Source organism: Phoca vitulina, unplaced genomic scaffold, assembly GCF_004348235.1.
Source record: "Phoca vitulina isolate PV1807 unplaced genomic scaffold, GSC_HSeal_1.0 scaffold46, whole genome shotgun sequence".
Lineage (NCBI taxonomy): Eukaryota > Metazoa > Chordata > Mammalia > Carnivora > Phocidae > Phoca > Phoca vitulina.
In genome coordinates, this window is record NW_022589749.1 from 9296250 (window position 1) to 9315746 (window position 19497).

At 47.2% G+C, this 19497-nt stretch overlaps 1 protein-coding gene across 2 annotated transcripts in view; it reads left to right on the forward strand.

Moving 5' to 3' along the window:
• Window positions 1–19018, forward strand: part of WDR66 (WD repeat domain 66) — a 67245-nt gene extending 48227 nt beyond the window's left edge. Inside the window, exons 20-24 of one of the 2 annotated variants that reach the window (XM_032431383.1) lie at window positions 12645–12873; window positions 13615–13716; window positions 15249–15358; window positions 17988–18149; window positions 18742–19018. In XM_032431383.1, coding sequence (XP_032287274.1) covers window positions 12645–12873; window positions 13615–13716; window positions 15249–15358; window positions 17988–18149; window positions 18742–18930 — 792 coding nt within the window. In that variant the 3' untranslated portion in view covers window positions 18931–19018. The remainder of the gene's footprint in view (window positions 1–12644; window positions 12874–13614; window positions 13717–15248; window positions 15359–17987; window positions 18150–18741) is intronic. The other variant, XM_032431382.1, reaches the window with a different exon arrangement.
• The last annotated feature ends 479 nt before the right edge of the window (window positions 19019–19497 follow it).

Sequence of the window (19497 nt, forward strand, 5' to 3'; positions counted from 1 at the left end):
AAGTCATTTCAACTATAGTCTGGGTTCCCGTGACCTCATCTATCAGAGGAGGCTGGCAGCAGCTCGCACCTCTAGCGATGTCGCGAGGGTCCAAGGAGCACCCCGCCCCGCGTCACACAGAGTCGGTACTTAGTAGCCCCTCTTCTCACTTTAGTATTTCCTGTCAGAGGTGATGAGACAGCCCCTCTTCTACTTTATTTAACTTTTTATCTTGGAAAATTCCAAACAGGGACAACAGCAGAGAAAATAGTGTAATAAACTGTTGTGTACCCATCGGTCAACTTGAACAATGATCAACTCCTGTTACATCCAGACCCACCAACTTCCTCTCCACCCTTGGCCTGTTCTGAAGCAGGTCCCACACACTCTTACTTCACAGGGAGGCCTCTGGAAGTGAGGTGTCCCTTACTCTGTCGTCTAGCCGGGGAGAGGGTCATCTTCCACCCCCTGGGGGCGTCTCAGGTTCACTGTCACACATGTCCTGTGCGCAGGCATCAGATGTCTCTCTGAAGACCGTAGATTCCAGCCGTCCATGTAGGGAGGCAGCGCCCCTCCAGGTCAGGGGGCTCTGGGGCAAACCCTGCCTGGAACCACTTGTCATCCATGCGATTTGGTCCGGTTCCTGGACTTCTCCAAGTCTCTGTTTCCTCATCTGTAAAGTGGGAATAGTAATAGCACCCACCTCCTGGGGTGACTGAAGAGTAAATGAGCGTCTGTTTAGCACAGGACGTGGCCGTGTCAAATGTTTGGAAAATACCATCCAGTATCATCGTTTTCATCATCGTGTCCTCATCTCTGGACCTGTTGATTATAAAAGGCTTTTAGGCGAATGTTCCTCTGTGTGGTTCTCTGTTCACAATTTCCTTTCTAAAACCAGTCCATTATTTCCTTGACTCATCTGGTGAAGACACTTTGCATAAATGACTGAAAGTCACTTCCCTTCCCTTCCCCTTCCCCTTCCTTCCTTCCTTCCTTCCTTCCTTCTTTCTTTTCTTTTCTTTTCTTTTCTTTCTTTCTTTCTTTCTTTCTTTCTTTCTTTCTTTCTTTCTTTCTTTCTTTCTCTTTCTTTCTTTCTTTCTTTCTCTTTCTTTCTTTCTCTTTTCTTTCCTTTCCTTTTCTTTTCTTTTCTTTTCTTTTCTTTCTTTCCTGTGCACCCAGTGTAGGGCTTGAATTCACAACCCTGAGATCAAGAGTCACATGCTCTTCCAACAGCCAGCCAGGCACCCCTCCTTCAGGAGTCTTGATTTTCAGCCCTAAGCTCATATAAATGTGTCCTCCCCTGCAGTCCTGCTTGGCTGGCAAGGGAATTCTGGGTGTTTAGCCCCTGTGACCATCATTACCTGGCGTATGAAGTGCTACAGACAGAGGGTGGACGCAGAGTGACCATCCTTTTCCTGCTTCCTATAGAAGCAAGCATGTGCAATCCCTGAAGGCATACTCAGTTACCCAGTCATTGGCAAAATATAATAAAACCCAACAACCTCTCCAGGTCTTGCTGATGAGTAAAATGTACCCAGAAGAAAAATGTTAGTCTGCAGGAAATGTTATAAAGTGGCATTGAGCCTTAGGTTACAAACCAAAAGAAATTAAAACGGCGATTGTAAGGTTTTCACTGGCTATGGGAGACATCTCTCCTCACTGCTACAAAGGAGAGTTTCAGTGCCCTCCTGGAAGGTCTTCATAAATCCCTTGGCCTCCAGGGTTTTCAATCCACCTAAAAAAACACGCTCACTCTTTGGAGATGTTTTCCAAAGGCCCCTGTCCCAGATGTGGCCACATCAGTGTGCAGACTTCACAAGTTGATGAGTCAGTTTCTATCTGACACTGCACAGGGAAAACTTTTTGGTCTCTGGTTTTCACATCGGGTTTATAGGGATTTCAATAAATATGTTTTCAGGGCTTTGAAACTTTTAAATCCAGGCTTTGTCGTGGTTAATGAAACATTTCCTATGAAGATGCAGCTGTTCCCCCGCCCCCAAGAAGCTGCGTGAAGAAGGACATGGAACTAATAGAGTCCTTCAACACTTGGTTACATAAAAGACGCAGTCACAGAGATTCTAACCAGTGCCCCCCGCCCACCCAGGCTGTACATTATTTATATTTCTCTTACGTCATTTTAATTGCCTAGGGGATTTGAATCTAGTCAGTGTGGTAAATTGAAGCCAAATTATACAAGAATATAGCCCTCCCCGAAGAATTCCTAACCCTTCCCATTCTTTGCAGAACACTGAACTTGGGCATAACAGCCAACTTGGGCATAACAGTGGTCAGGGAGGGCCTACTCTTCTTACAGATCTTCATTTTTTTAAAGGAAAGATTTACACGGTTTCTAATGTTATAGAAGGAACCAAAACTTTGGCGTCACAGTTTTCTACAGCTGAGTTCACATAGGACAAAATTTCGTCTTCTAGCTTCATCATTTTCTTTCCCTGCAGGACTTTGGAGTATTGTGCTGGGGCATTGCCCATGTGCCACATGTGTTCCCTGCTTACTTGTGGCTATGTTTCTATTTAGCTTGCAGAGCAATCGTTGTTTAATGCTGATAGGTTTTTGCGGTGAATTAATAGTTGTGTCACCACTTAGTTCTATAAATGTAGGCAGAGAGGTGTGTGCCTGGCAAGTGCTCACATAATGGACACTCAGCAAATGTGGTCAGATGAGTGAATGAATGAATGAATGAATGATGGTCTTTGGTCATATCTGACACAAAGACAACAAGGAAAGTAGAATCCCTGACATTATTATTTGATCTCAGAGTAATTAATAGTGGCCCTAAAGTTTTTGATAGATTCAGGAACTTTAGTGTTATTTAGGAATATTTGGAGAGCAATAAACAATCACTTAATTTTTAAAAAAAAAATTTTGGTAAAGTTTCTATTTATTTATTTGACACAGAGAGAGAGCACAAGCAGGGGGAGCGGCAGGCAGAGGGAGAGAGAGAAGCAGACTCCCCACTGAGCAGGGAGCCCGATGGGGGGCTCGATCCCAGGACCCTGGGGTCATGACCATGACCTCAGACGTTCAACGACTGAGCCACCCAGGTGCCCCATCACTTAACTTTTATATGTGCATATCTTTGGGCCCACCAAATGTACTTTTAGGAGTATACCCTACAGAAAAACTCACACAAGTGTACCATGATGTGCATATGGAAAGGACAATTACTGCAGCATATTTTCCAGATAATGAAAAATTAAAACAATCCTAATGTCTGTTGATAAGAGATGGGATAAATAAAATAAGGCACACCTCCACTTAGTAGTCATTAAAAAGTGAAATTGACCAACGTTTCTTGACTCAAAAAGCAGGTAGAGGTTTTGTTATTAAAGGGAAAAGGACAAGTTGCAAAACAATATGTAAAGCATGAGCTCGTTTCATTAATAATAATTTAGGTACTCATACATGCCTAGCAAAATTCTGAAAGACCATGCCCCAAATGCTTAACGACATTGACTTCTGAATGGTGGGATTTGGGATAACTTTTACTTCCTACTTTGTACACGTAACCCCGTGTCAGCAGGGGCCTCTGGTACCAGCTGGAACCTGGCTCTGGTCCATGCCACTCGGAGTTTTGGGGCTACCCTGGGGGCTCCCGTGTGTGTGTGTGTGTGCAGGCTCTGTCTACCCCACGTCATTCCAGACCTGACACTCAGCTCGTTCCTCAGTTTCCACAAAAACACAAAGCCCACTCACGCAAGACAACTTTCTTGAAAATTTGGGAATGATCAGAAAGAGACACATAACTGCATTTCACAGCAATTTACCTAAAACTCCTTTTAGATCTTTCTCCCAGTCCTGATGATCACCCTGACAGGGGCTTCCTTGCTGGCCTTCATCTCACGCAGGACTCAGTGCTCTGCCCCCCCCCTTTCCTGGCATACCCCCAGGAACTCCACATTCTCCCTGTGTTAGCCATGGTAGTTTGGCTCTTCTTAGCTTCTGTTTCCAAACCTGCAATATAAGCCCACCTCGAGGGTCCTTAAATGAAAAATGTCCCATTTAGTGGTTTCCACCCTCCTTAGAAGATAGTTGTGGTTATATGGGGAGGGGGGCTCATAATAGACATTTCTGTAATATTTTAATTTTTCTTAGCTACAAGCATGTGGCTTGCATTGCTTTTGTATCTAGAACAAAACCCAGAAAGATAAACAAACAAATCCTCCCAAAGCCGTTTGTGCTAATCTTGTGGCTAAACCATGGTCCCAGCTGGGATGGAGGGCCCGTGGCCAAGCAGTGCAGCGTTCCCCATACAAGGAGGAGAAATCTGAGCCAGTGGTCATGGGCACAGCGTCTGCCCCGATAAAGACCCCATGGGAATTTGGAGATTTGCATGTTCAAAAGAAGCCCTCAGTATGTCAGATTTGCTCTGAAACAGGAATATCAAGAGTTATTTCTGTGGCCCACTGTTTTAGGGAGGCCTTTCTGGTCAGCTGAGAGCCCCTACACCAGTGAGCAGTGTGTCCCCCTGCAGAGAGATCAGGGCAAGACAAAACGATTTCTGTTGTTCACACTGTAATGCATTTAAAGAAAGAAATCCCGAAATGCCACGCAGCCGCTAAAAAAGAATGCAGGGGACGACAGTACCATAATAACACGAGCGCCACCAGCAGCAGCCAGGCCCTTCTCTCTGGGGCTCTCACGGCACACCCAGTTTTATGCCAACCCTGCTGGTGTTTAATCCTCTCGCCAGGGAGATGCTTCTATGGTTTCCATTTTACAGTTGGGGACGTGAGGCTTCCCGTGTTCTGTTTCTACATGTGCGCTTTAGTGCGAACAAGGAAGAAACCCTGAAAGTCGCGACGTCGAACACTGGTTATTGCTGAGGGGTGGGGCATTATAGGGCATTTTACTTCTCTTTATATCTCTTCTCTCTTTACATATCTTTGCGTAATTTTTTATAACAAGCATGTACGAATCTTTGTTGGTTTGATGATTATAACGGGATAGATCATAGTGATGGTGGAAAATATATTTTAAAAAATACTAGTGTTATTTGCTTTGCTACTTGCCTTTGCCATGGTTTCACCTCCTATTATTTTTCTTTCTTTTTGACAACTTTACTGAGATACATCACCTACCATACAATTCATGCATTTGAAATGGCTTTTAGTTTGTTCACAGAGCTGTGCAGCGATCAGCGCTGTCTAATCCCAGAGCATGTTTATCACCCTCAAAAGAAGCCCCACGCCCATTAGTGCGCTTAATACGGTGACCCCTTAGTAGTCCGCTCCCCACCCCCACCCCCCAGCTCCGGGCACCCACCAGTCTCCTTGCTGCCTCTGTGGATTTGCCTGTTCTGGACATTTCATATCGATGGAATCACGCACTACGTGGTCTTTTGTGACTGGCTTCTCTCTCGGAGCATCGCGTTTGCAAGGTGCAGGTGTGTGCGCCTCCTTCCTCTTTATAACTGAGTAATATTCCGTTGATTCATGTGGATATGCCACATTTTATTTTTTCGTTGATCAAATGATGGACATTTGGGTTGTTTCCACATTTTGGCTATTATGGATAATACCGCTATGAATATTTGTGTACAGGTTTTTGTGTAGCGCCGTGTTTTAATTTCTCTTGGCCTATGTGCGTACCTAGGGGTAGAATTGCCGTGCTAGTAACTCCCGTGTTCGAGGAACTGCCAGATTGGTTTCTATTTACTATTTCTTAACTTGAACCAGGCCCTCACCCATGTTTCTGGGTGCAGCTACGAGGAAGCAGGACTTTGAAGAGCTGTGAGCGCTTGACTGACAAACCCTTGACTGTGGGTCTGGGACAAGCTGGAGGACTTGCCGTTTAGATTTTAAAGCCATTTCCTGGAGTGAGTGCCTGGAAGCGTTTGACCGCGGGGCTCCCATGAGGGCCTGGGGGAAGGTCATCGTGAAGGGCCCTGGAATGGGCGGTGTTCTCATTTCTGGGTCAACCTCACCCCAGACAGCAGGGAGAGAGCAAGCACAGGGGCCGAGCCCCAAGGGCTGGCCTGACCCTGCGACTGCGTCCAGCGGGCGTGGCGTGTCCCACTCCTGGAGAAAGGCAGCCGCTATCCAAATATAGTTCCTGGAGGAAGCAGGGAGCAGCTGTGAGTCACGGAGCCGGGCATAAATAGCGGAAGTGTCTCCAGATGTGACTGTGCAGGGAGGCTGCCCGGCCTTGCAACCTGCTCCTCAGCACCCTCCTCCGCTGCCCGGGGCCCCAGGAGAGGGCGCCAGGTGAAGACCAGCTCCTCATCTGCAGGGGACGTTCCAGGGGGCACCCTGCGTTGGGGGGCAGCGAGCATAAGAAGGAGGGAGAGTCCTCCCAGCCTGCAAGCCTATGAAACTAGCACAAGAGAAACCGACCCTCACCGGGAGCCTGCGCATACGCTGAGGAAGGCCTCAGCTCAGATGTAGCATGTTCCTCTCCGCCTCACGGGGAGGTTAGAAAGCGTAATTATGAACCACAGTGCTCAGGCCATCAGGGGCTTCCTGCTGCCATGGGGGTGAATGACAGAGGCAGAAGTAAAGCAGTCCTGGGCAAGGGGACCCAACCCACCAGGAACAGGCCCCCCTTCTGTCACGGGGCCCACACAGCCGTGCCCGCAGAGGCCCAGGTGCCGTGTGGCTAAGTGTGTAGAAGTTATAAACCAAGCAACAAGATGTTAAATTAATACCCCGCCTTGACAGTTCTACCTTTAATTTGGGCTCCTTCAAATTCTGGGGCTCCTGGAGTTTCGCACTTGGATGGGCAGCATGAGGAGAGCCAGGCCAGTGACTAAACCTTGTCTCGCCCCCCCCCGCCCCCCGCTCCCTCCTTGGCAGCCCTTCAGGCCCGTGGTGGGGAGGGGCACACCACTGGTGAGGGTCCCTCTCAGAGGATGACTTCAGGAGGAGCTCTTGCAGGCCCTAGAAGTGGGCTTGGGTTATTTGGGGGAGGAAGTCCTGGGATTCAGGGTTCCCAGAGCGTGGTCTATGATAGAGAGCGTAACATCTAGTGGGCACCTCCTATGGCCCCAAGACTCCTTTGAGGAGGGGGTAGCCAGAGGGGCCCCTGCTGCCTGGATGAGGTGTCAGTGACAGAAAACACAGCTCTCTACTGGGGATGGTTCCTTCTCAGTTCTATCTGGAAATGCAGGACTACCATCATCAGACTCCTCTGACTTTTCAAGAGAAGTCTGAACGCTAGATTTTTATATGAAATCTCCTAATTTTTGAAGTACCACACGAACCAAACAAAGCATGTCAGCAGACTTAGCCCTTGGACTGCCAGTGTGCATCCTCTGACCCGCCGATAGCGCTGAGCTCCTTAGTGCCTCAACGGAATCCCAACCCACCAGAACTCTCTCGGGACTTCTCAACAGGGCCAGAAGGGGTGGCAGGCAGAATAATGCCCCCCAAAGGTATCTGTGTCTTAATTCATGTAACCTGTGAATACACTACCTTACGTAGCAAAAGGATTTTGCAGGTATGATTAAATTAAGGGTCTTGAGATGGGGAGATTATCCTGGATTATCCGGTGGTTCCAGTGTAATCACAAGGGTCTTTATAAGAGGGTTTGGGGGAGGAGGAGGCGTGATAAGGGAAGGAGACGTCAGAGTGTGGGATGAGGCTGCTGGCTTTGAAGGTGGAAGGGCCATGGGCCAAGGGACAATGGCACCTCTAGAAGCTGGAAGGGCAACACATGCAGATTCTCCACTAGAGCTTCCAGAAGGAACGCAGCCCCACCTACACCTGATGTTAGCTCTTCAGACCGGTTTCAGACTTCTGACCTTGAGAACTAGGAGACCAGCTTGTGTGCTTTAAGCCTACTCCACCTGTCGCCGGTGGTTACAACAGTGACAGGGGCCATGTGCAAGGGGTTGGGGAAGTTTCTTAGGCAACCCCCGCTCGAGCCCCCTCCTCAACTTGTTGCCCCTCATAGACTGGCTGGATCCTCGCTGGCTGTCCTCCCAGTCCACCTCTTCCATGAAGCCTTCCCAGGCCCACCTCGCTGAGGGCTCCTCCAGCTCTTGGCGTGGAGCGCCTGCCTTTGGCACTGAATCTCTGAGAGCCACGGTATCCAAACAGATTAAGCCACTCGAGGGCACTTTAGAAAGTACTGATGCTTGGGCCCGCCCTCCTGAGCAGTTGAATCTAGGGGCAAGGATAGTGATGAAAAGCCCCCCCGGGGGTTCTTCGAGGGCAGCCAGGGCTGAGAACCAAACCACAGTGACAGAACCTTCCTTTTGGTTCACTCTCTCCGTGTACGTTGTCTCTTCGCAGGGCCCAGACCAGGGCTTGGCACCTAGCAGGTGTTTAATAAATATTTGCTGACCGAAAAGTCCTAGAGTGCAGGGCTGTTCTTGTCATCATTAAGTGACTTGCCTTCCATTCACCTAGCACGAAACCAAATGTTCGGTAACCGCTAGTAAACTGAACTAAATGAACTAGGGCAGCAAGTGGTTATTCTAAATAAGCCTTTTGTATATTTTAAGAAAAATTCTCCCATGACCTCCCTTGTGCCTGCATTGTGTGCTTTGCTTTGTTTTGTTTCCTTTCTTACTTCTCTGGGCCGCTACAACGCGCCTTTCTACTGAACATCCTAAGCCTGGTCCCGATTCTTTTTGGAACAAGTATCCCCTCTGCCGAAGCTCTGTGGTCTAAGAGCAGTTGTTCTCAAAGAGGTGGCCCCCCAAGCCAGCAGCATTGGCATCACCTGGAGACTTGTTAAGAAAGGCAGAATCTCGCCGCCCCCCTCCCCGACTCACTGAATCAGAAACTCGGGGTGGGACCGGCCGTCTGTTTTAATAAGCCCTCCCAGTCATGTTGACCCCCTGACAAAGCTTGAGAACCCCTGCCTTGAAGCCATGCTTCTCAATCCTGGCTGTACATTCAGATCCCCTGAGGAGCTTTTAAAAAATATGACTGCTCATACTCCACCCCAGACGAATGAAATCAGGATCTCTGGGAATGGAGCTTAATGTCCAAAGCTCCTCGAGTGCATCAAATGAAGCCCAGCCTTAGCGGAGGAAGGGCCAGCATGAGAATGGCAATAAAGGCAGGGCTGAAGCCAAGCAGAGCGCTCTGGGCAGGGCAATGGGAGCCCCCGCTCCTCCGGAGTCGGCTTCACACTGGGGCCTGGGGAAGGCTCGCAGCGTTCCATTCTGTCTCCAAGGCTCCTCTCCCAAGCGTGAACTTTGTTTAGACATGTAGCAAAAGCTGCCTTTTCAACTAACGCTTGCAAAGGAGGCTCAGGAAAAAAATGTCAATGATGCCAACTCTATGCTTTCTGAGCAGTGATTCTTGATCAGTCCCATGGGAGAAGAGAGTAAGAGGTGAATCACCTGCTCAGTGGTTTGTGCTGAGAATGTTCACTGAGATCTCTGGAACACTCTGGGTATGAGTAACTCCCACTTTTGAGTTCCTTTTTGTTATCTTTGGGTTAGTCTTCTATTTCTGAATTGAGTTAAATCATGTGTTACATTTATAATTTATATATATCATGTGTATTATTTATGTAATTATAAGTTATAACATACATATACTTTATAATTTATATAAGTATAAATATATAATTTATGTTATAATTACATGTATCATAATTAGCAAAGGTATAGAAAATATAATAATCACAAGAGTGTTTACTGCTTTTTGAGAGCTTACAGTGTGTTAGGCATTAATGTTTACCACCTTAAATACATTGTCACAGTAAACTTCAAAACTCCCGTTACCCCTTTTTTCAAGATGAGGAAACTGAGAAGGTCAGATAGAAAATGGGAGAGTCAGGATTTAAACCTAGGTCTGTCATCAATGATCATACATTTAGCCCTAGTCTCTACTGGCTCATAGTAAATAGTAGCACATGTTTATAATACAATTACAATTAATATAGTACAAAATGTAAATAATATGATACTGGATAGTGTTTTATTTATACATAAAATTATACATAATTTAACTCGCAATTATACATAATATAAACTCAGTAAATGCTCTACATGAAAATGTTACCACTTAAGGTACTTATATAGTATCAATTAAAGTTCATTCTTATCTGTGACCAATGATGTTATGTCTAAAGACAATTCCTAGAATGTTACATTGAAAACATATGGCTTCTTTGAAAATACTAGGTGATTAAAAAAAAAAAGAAAGAAAGAAAATACTAGGTGATTACTAAGATACAGTGTTAAAGGAAAAAAAAAACCAGGATACAAAATTATATACATATATGATAAGAATTTTGCAAAACATATACATATACATTTTGTATGCATGGGGTAGGGAAATGGAAAGAAAGTATGTCAAATCTTTCACAGAAATTATGGTTGAATGGTTGGACTGCAAAAGACTTTTATTTTCTTCTTGATACTTGGGGCCAGACCAAGACACTGGGGTGCCCCAGACAAGCTGATATTTAGTGTAGCTTCAAACGGACGCTCTTCCCGATTTTTGTTCTCTGAAATTTAGTGGACAGGGAGAGATTGGTTGCCTATTGATAAATGTGCACAAATATAGATTCAATTCCTGATTTATTCCTACAGACCAAAGCAGAGTTCATGTTCTGGGGGAAAAAATATTTCCTACTTTTCTGTGGCCCTTATTCTCTCTTTTTGTAAAATTGCAAGCCCCACAATTTGTTAGGAAGCATATCAGTTTAAAATGCAGATATTAAAATAAATTACTCATTTCTTGCCCTTTACCAGGTATAACTCAGGTTTCTGAATTTCAGCTGACTGCAGTGTGCATAGTACAAAAATACTGCACAGAGAGTGGTGGATGGCAGTGAGGAGGGGTTTTGTTTGTTTTTGTATTTCTCCCTTTCTTGCATTCTCGCGGTTCCCTAAGGAGAGCCATGTGGAGACCTGCATTAACTGGCATCACATTTCCTTTTGAATCCATAGACAGATCAGCACCCTTTTCTCATTCTAGAAAATTTGGAAAATGCATAATGAATTTCCAAACCAGGAAGCAGTCCTCCAGGAATGAATTGGGAAGTGTTCCCTTTTCTTCTGTTTTTGGGAGAGTTTGTGGAGAATTGGTATTTTTTAAGTATTTGGTAGAATTCACCAGTGAAGCCATCTGATCTTTGGCTTTTCTTTGTGGAAGTTTTGTTTTGTTTTTAAGATTTTTTTTTTTTAAGTAATCTCTACACCCAACATGGGGCTCAACTCACAACCCCGAGATCAAGAGTCGCATGCTCTGCTGACTGAGCCAGCCAGGTGCTCCTCTTTGTGGAAGTTTTAAAATTGCTAATTCAATCTCTTCACTTGTTATAGGTCTATTCAGATTTTCTATTTCTTCTTGAGTCAGTTTTGGTCATTTGTTTCTAGGAATGTCTTCATTTCATCTAAGTTATCTTGTTGACCTGTTGTTGTTCATACTTTATTTATTTATTTGGTGCAAAAAGGTGGTTTTATTAAAACATGGGGACAAGACCTGCGGGCAGCAAGAGCTGCCCTCCTTTTTATTTCTGAAAAGTTGGTACTGGCGTCCCCTCTTTCAGTCCCAATTTTAGTAATTTGAGTCTTTTCTCTCTTTTTTTTTTCTTGGTTATTCTAGCTAAAGATTTTTATCAGTTTGGTTGATCTTTTCAATGAACGATGGCTTCATAGGTGTTCATTTTTTAATTAAACCCATAAGTCACATGTAATCTTTTGTATATATAAAATAGTACACATTGAAAATGGAAAAGAAAAAAAAAGAAAAAAAGAATCCTGGTGCAGTTAATTGAAATTTACTAGGGCCCTTGGTCCCATATTCGAGTTTCACATGGAATTATTTGCTTATTCTTATAATTTCCCAGTTTGTGAGGATTCTGCCTTCTAAATGAAACTAACCTCTGCTTGACAAAGCAAGGAAGTAGTCAATGCACTATGAGATGGGTAGGTAAGTGGTGGTTTAATGTAGCAATGCTGATAGTATTGAAAAACTGGCCACTGTCTTAGGGTTGCTGTAACAAAGCATCACACACTGGGTGGCTTCAAACAACAGACATGTAGCCTCTCACAGGATAAATCCGGTTGTCAGCAGGGCCGTGCTCTCTGCGAAATCTGTAGGGGAGAATCCTTCCTTCTTCCTCGCCTCCTCCAGCTTCTGGTGGCCACCAGCAGTCCTGGGCTTGAACTGCATCGCTCCACTCCCTGCCTGTGTCATCACATGGCTGTCCCTTCCCTGTGTGTCTCTCCCCTCCTCTTATAAGGACACCATTCACAATGGATTAAAGACCCATCCCGCTCCAGTATGATCTCATCTTAACTAATTACGTCTGCCATGGCCCTATTTCTAAATAAGGTCACATTCTGAGGTCCTGGGGCTGAGGACGTCCACATCTCTTTCTTGGGGGATATAAGCAACCCTCAATAGACAGGTTTTCAGCTAACTGTAAACATTCGTCTGTTACTGTCCAATTTTTAGAAGTGTAACAAAGTGTCTTTTCTTTCTTTAAAAAAATGTTATTTATTTTAGAGAGAGAGCAGGGGAGGAGCAGAGGGGGAGGGAGAGGGACAAGCAGACTCACTCCCTGCTGAGCATGGAGCCCGACACAGGGCTCGATCTCACGACCCTGAGATCACGACCCGAACCGAAACCAAGAGTTGGACACTCAACTGACTGAGACTGAGCCACCCAGGCGCCCCGAAAGTGTCTCTCATGCTTACTCTGGTCTTTTTTTTTTTGTAATAACCTCTTCCCTAGATTGAAGATATGTTTAACGAAATCAGATTTAGTGAGTATGTGGACACTGGAAAGCTAATTGACAAAATCAACTTACCGGATTTCTTCAAAGTTTACCTCAATCACAGGCCACCTTTCGGTAACACCATGAGTGGCATCCAGCAGAGCTTTGATGTTCTTGGTTTTACCAATTCAAAAGGAAAGAAGGCCATACGAAGAGAAGATTTCCTGAAACTGCTTCTAACGAAAGGTAAATCCATAAATAGGGAGTATCTTGTCACATCATTGGGCTATTGCCACCGGAGAGGAGCTGTTTTTGGGGAGGCAGACCCCCTGGCATCTTTAATCTACGGTGCGGGGGGGTCTGCTTCCCCAAAAACCATGAGGGATGCCACCTGCTGATCCGCAGAGCTGGTAAACAGGGGGGTGACAGGAAGGGCGCCGTCCTGGGTCCCTAAGAATGTGATTTATGTCCCAACTTGCTGAACCCCTGTGAGATTCAGTGTCCTCACTTGTAAAACGGGGGTGAAAGGGCTAGCCACCAGTCTCACTGGGCTGTTATAACATTGGGATGCAAGGGTGAGGTAAAACCACACCAAGGTAAAATTTCCCATTTTTACCTACTGTTTCCCTCATTATTGTATGTGAGGAAGTCAGGTAGGCTTTCTCCCTGGACAACGATTGCTCTTGGTCTAACCCGTGGTTCTAGCGTGAGGGAAGGTGAACTGAAGCCGAGTGCAGGCTATCAGAAAGTTGTGTTATTTCTCCAAACGCGCCCCAACAGCTTTCCCCTCCTGGGAGCACCATTCTTAACCCCCATATGAGGAAGGATTTGTGAAAGTAACACGGGACCCCGTAGATTGTTTTTGTGTCTCAAGAAAAGGAAATCGCGGGATAATTCTCTTTAAGACCTCGGAACGATGATGCTAAGCTCTGACATGATGCGTCGTCCCCAGAGCTGAATGGACACTCTTCCCTTTACGATTCTCAGGTGAGCACATGACCGAAGAGGAGATGGGCGACTGCTTTGCTACCCTGTTCGGACTGAATCCTGAGGGGTGGAAATCTGAGCCTGCGGCCTCCTCTGTCAAAGGTACTGGGGCCGGCTCTGTCTGGGCGTGCCGCCGCGGCTCACTAATTTGTTGGAGACCTAAGTGCATTTATTTCCCTTGACTGGTGCAGGCCACTCTCCTTAATAGCACGCACACAACAAAGCAAGTCTGCTGGGGACCAACATGAATAAGTTATGAAAGGACCAGTGAGCCGTGGTCGTATCTGAGAGATGAGAACGTTTGTTACCATGTGCCGTCCGTCCTTTGTGCCTTCTGCTCTTGTGTTCCCTTTATTCCCCGGACCCGGTCTCCATCTTTGCGGCTGGGCTGCATGACCACTAGGAGAGAAGATACAGCTTGGAAGGTGTTTCAGGAGAGGCATTGTCGAGAGACTTGAGTAAGGACAGGGCCGTGAAGAAGCACAAGCCCGGCTTTGAGCTGCTAGTGCTTGAAAGTTCCTAAAGCTCGTCCTCCTCCCCTCTCCTGCCGGAGGATTGCCCACCTCCCTCTTTAGTCCACTGGAGGGAGGAAAATGGGCCTTGTGAATTTAAGTTCTGGAGAAACCAGTCTAAACAGCTCTCCCGAGGGTCGTGTGTGTGGCTCAGTTGGTTGAGCGTCTGCCTTCGGCTCAGGTCATGATCCCAGGGTCCTGGGATCGAGCCCCGCGTCGGGCTCGCTGCTCAGCGGAGAGTCTGCTTCTCCCTCTCCTTCTGCCCCTCTCCCTGCTCGTGCTCTCGCTCTCTCTCTGAAATAAATACATAAAATATTTTTTTAAAAATTAAAAAAAAAATAAACAGCTCTCCCGGGCCTGCAGGGGTGTCTCCACTGCCAAGCCCCAGATGCTGCCCGATGCCCCGCAGTGGTGAAAGCCTGCCACCATTACTGACCCCTCACCAGGCGTCATTCTCCCTCTGCTTGCTTGCTTGCTTTCTTTTTTAAAGCAACCCCATGAAGACTTAAGATAGCTATTTTCCTTTTTTTTTTTAAGATTTTATTTATTTATTTGACAGAGAGTACAAGCAGGGAGAGAGGCAGAGAGAGAAGCAGACTCCCCACTGAACAGGGAGCCCGACGTGGAGCTTGATCACAGGCCCCTGGGATCATGACCCGAGCCGAAGGCAGACCCTTAACCGACTGAGCCACCCAGGTGCCCCCTCCCTCAGCTTTCATTGTTCATCCCCAGTTTCACATTAAACAGGGTTTCTGGACTCAGACAGTTGTAGACTCCAGTATCTGGTGGGTCATTTCCAGCCTCCAAAGTCCCCCACCCCATTCCTTGTGTACTCGGGACCTCAGAATGCAACGCTCCCAGGTGTTACACATAAATCAACCATACCATGTGGTTAAGGCTTTACAGTGAAGTTCACAGAGATTTGGTAACAAGCTCCAAACCATAAAGAAGGGATTTCAGCCAATTTCCACCCAGGGGGGTTTTAGGACTCCCAGCCAAACCGTAGCACAAAGCACCTCTCACTTTTGTTTAGTATTGGTTCCTTGTATTTTTTGGAAAGTGCTTCTTAGTTAGAAAACTAATCGTTATGAAGGCATTTGTTTTCTTTGCTTGTTTGGCTAGGTTCAGAAATCTGCTTTGAAGAAGAACTTCCAGACGAAATCACTGCAGAAATATTCACGACAGACATTCTTGGCCTAACCATTTCACAAGATTTCAGACAAGATCCTATGGTCAGTGAAGTTGTAAGGAATGTTTGAAACACAAAGGACTTTGTGTGTGCGGGTTTGTGTGTGTGTTTTTTTTTTTTCCAAGAGGCACTGCTTTTCCTGCATTTCCCTGCCCCCACTCTAATCTTTGGAACATTTAGACATTAAAAGCAAATTTCTGTTAAGCAATGGAATTCACAAAGTTGGACATTCCAGTGTTTCTGAAATAAGAAAGTGGGTGGAGGCAAGGAACACACTGGTAGCCGGATGTACATGGCGGCTGGATACCCTGGCTCGTCTCTCTGCTTGATCTAAGGCAGTGCTTCCAGAGCGGGCTTGAAAAGGACCTGGAGGTGGGCTGGTCCTGGGGGCAGAGAGGGCCTCCACCTGCAGCAGGCCTTCCTAGGGACACGTGCGGCCTTATTCCCTTCCCCTCAAGTGCCACCTGGACCCTTGACCTCATGTGGATCACCCCTGCCTGAGGTTTGACTCGGGTGGGAGGGGGGAGCTGGGTGCTCTGGGCTCCTGAGAGTCCCTGCTCGTGGCTTCTCATCAGCAAAACACCTAAGCAGTTGTGTGTGGCCGTTATGAAGAGCATCACTGGCCATGCTTAACCCCGGTGGCAACTGCCAGAGAAAATGCAAAAAAGCACCCCTGGGGCCCTGTGTGCCTTGCACCTGGACCAGAAGCCACCTAGCCAGCCCCACAGAGGGCAGAGCTCAGCGACTAGAGTCTGTGAGCCTCCCCCTCCCCCACATCCACCCCCAAGCCAGTGGGGGAGATCGCTGCCTCATATTCCGCTGGGCTTCAAAACACGTAGCAGGCAAAAATGGAGCCCAGTTCCGGGGATATTTGGGGAACATTACTGAGTTTTCAGCGGTGTTTTGACCTTGAGAGTAAAAAGTACCATCATTGTGTAAACAGGTAAAAGTGCTGGTCTGATTTTAGAGATTTGTTTTTTTTGGGGGGGGTTTTGTTTGTTTTTTAAAGATTTTATTTATTTTTTGACACAGAGAGAGACAGCGAGAGAGGGAACATAAGCAGGGGGAGTGGGAGAGAGAGAAGCGGACTCCCCTCTGAGCAGGGAGACCGATGTGGGGCTCGATCCCAGAACCCTGGGATCATGACCCGAGCCGAAGGCAGACGCTCAACGACTGAGCCACCCAGGCGCCCCTGATTTTAAAGATTTGTTATCAGTAATGAGTTCTCACTCAGACATATGTGCCAAATGTGATTCTCCACACGTGCTCAGTCCATCACACCCTCCCACCCAAACCATGTCCTTCCCCAGAGGCCCTGGCGTGGGAGATGACATTTAGGCTCCCCTAAGGGCCCTTCCTCCTCAGGAGCAGAGTCCGTGTGAGAGAAGTAAATGACAGCGGCACCATCCCTCGTGCACGGAGCCCCCCCGCTGCCTGGCGTCCACTTGGAGACTTGGCTTCAGTGAGTCTTTGGAACACCCTGGAATGTAGAACAGAACTGTCTACCCCAAACCAGGCTGTGTCACGGTGACTGTGGGACAGACGGTGTGGGCCGGGGTTCCGTGGCACCTGCTCATCGAGTTGTGTTGCTGGGCTTGGCAACCCGGTTTACGTTTTGTAAGAACCAAAACAACCAAACCCCCCCCACCAAGCTTTATGAATCAATTTTGCAGCTGCTAAGGGCTTAGGAGATATATTACCAAGCCAGTTAAAAAGTTCCTGGGGACATTTTAGGGAACAGGAAACTCTCAGATGACTTGTTCTCTTCAAAAATTTACTCAGAATTGGATTCAGTCTGGACACCAACCAGAGGCTTCTTTGATTAAATTGGGCACATTCTGCTTTTGTTTTTGTTGACTGCATGTATTGGAAAAACTGTCTTGAGCAGAACTGGCCAGTAGTCAGACCCGCTGTGCCTGGACCAGTGATCTGGAACCATGGTCACACCACAGCTGAGGGGCTCCCACTGTGCTGAACCAGCTGCCCTGTCTCCAAGTCCCCTCCAGGAGGGGAGGCCAAAACAGCAGGGGACAGCAGGATTCCTGTCAATAGTGTTCCAACCACTCCCAGCCCAGCTTGGCCAGGGGGTCCCCTTCTCACCTTTGGGGCCCCCTTCTGCAGGTGCTTTTGTTCAGGAGTCTCTCAACTTGTTTGACCAACATGGAGAAGACCTGTGCACCTTTCAGCGCCAGGAGGCCCTTTGTCTCCCATCCCCAGCAGGCCCCACCTGCTGGCCACACGGATGTTGGAGGCGTAGGACATCAGCGCCCCCATCCAGGGGAGGAAGGGGAGGGCAGCCTTCCTGCGGAGTGAGCAGAGCCCCCAGACTCTCCAACAGTGTGCATGGCCGAGCAGCGACACCAGGAAGGGAGCAAGGAAAGGCCAAAGAAGTATAATCATGGACTTAGGGCCCCAACACTGAACACTGTGATGTTCCTTTGGAAGGAGAACACTGTTTCGGATGGGGCCTCCAGCTACTGACCAACCAAACCGTCCTGGTTTGTTGCTTCTAGAGTTCAGGAACCACCAGGAGCCTCCCTGCCCCACCCCACCTCGCCCCCTCTGTTCCAGACCCCAGGGCTGTTCCCCAGCATGGCGAGTAAATTCTTTGCACAGCGTCTGCCTTGGAAGCCCATGGGCTTGACTGAGCTTCTCTGCTCCTGCCATTTCAGGACTCCCTGTGTGCCTGTGGCTCGTCTCGGAAACCTCGGTTTCCTCCTGGAACAGCTCCTGGCTGGTTGAGAGGATTAAAGGAGAGGGTGCAAGTAAAGCGTTACCAGCATAAGGCAGAGCTCAAAACAGGACAAACTGCACAGAGACCTGGGAGGCGGTTGGTGAGCACTGACCGTCTCCAGTTCCAAAGTTCTGGCTTCCTTAGCGCTTACCCAAATAGGGGTCTCTGCTGGCTTTGACAAAGGGCCCTCAATAGTATCTGTGGAATGACTGGACGGATGCACTTGGAGCTCTTTAATAGCTGGCTTTGCTTTCAAATAAAGGCAAACGCCAGGTCCTGCCAGGCTCTACATCGTGTCAGCAGACTTTCTCTATAAAGATCCAGAGAGTAAATATTGAGCCTCTGCAGGTCAAATGGGCTCTGTCACAATCCCTGACTTGGCCATTGGAGTACAAAGGCAACCACAGACAATCTAGAAATGAATGATTATCACTGCGTTCCAATCATGTTTACTTGTGGACACTGAAATGGGAATTCACGATAATTTCCAAATATCACGAAATCACCTTCTTTTGATTTTTTTTTTCAACCATTAAAAAATGTGAAAACCATTCTTAACTTGCAAGCCACATTTGTCCCTCGGGCTGTAGGCCACTCTACCTCCGAGGCCAGGATCACCCATCCCAACAGATTTTTATGAACACAGTGCATCTTTACAACTGACCTGACCAGTGCTCTTTAAACCTGTCAAGGTCGTGACAAGCAAGACAAGACTGAGAGACCATCACAGACCGGAGGAGACTAGGGAGACATGGTGGAGAAAGGCAAAACGGGATCCCAGAATGGATTTCCGGAGCAGGAGGAGGATGTTGGGGAAAGCATGCAATCCAGGTGAGGTCTCTAGTGTAGTTACCAGCATTGCACCCTTGTTCATTTCTTAGTTTTGATCACAATATAGTGGTTACATAGCGTATACACACCTGGGAAGCTGGGGGAGCGGTCCCTGGGAACTCTCTCTTCTACCTTTGCTACTCTCCTATAAATCTAAAATTATCTTGGGGCGCCTGGGTGGCTCAGTCAGTTAAGCGTCCGACTCTTGTTTTGGCTCAGGTCATGATCTCAGGGTCGTGAGATGGAGCCCCGCATCAGGCTCCATGCTCAGCGGGGAGTCTGCTTTAGATTTTCTCTCTCCCTCTCCCCTTCCCCACACTTTCTCTCTCTCTCTAAAATAATAAATAAATCTTCTAAAAAATCTAAAATTATCTCAAAATTAAAACTTAAAAAAAAAAAAGAAATCTGCACCACCTTTCTGACTGAGTCACCCCTGAATCGTTTCCGTGATCTGCCCTGCACCTCTCCATTCTCAAGCAAACACTCCTGAAGCCAGTCAGGGCCGGCTGCTTTGGGGTCACCCCACTTGCTGTCTGTCCTCTGCAAACGTGAGCCTCTGCTGCACTTCCAGGCAATGCAGACAAGAAGGGTCTTTTTTTTTAAAGATCTGTGTCCTT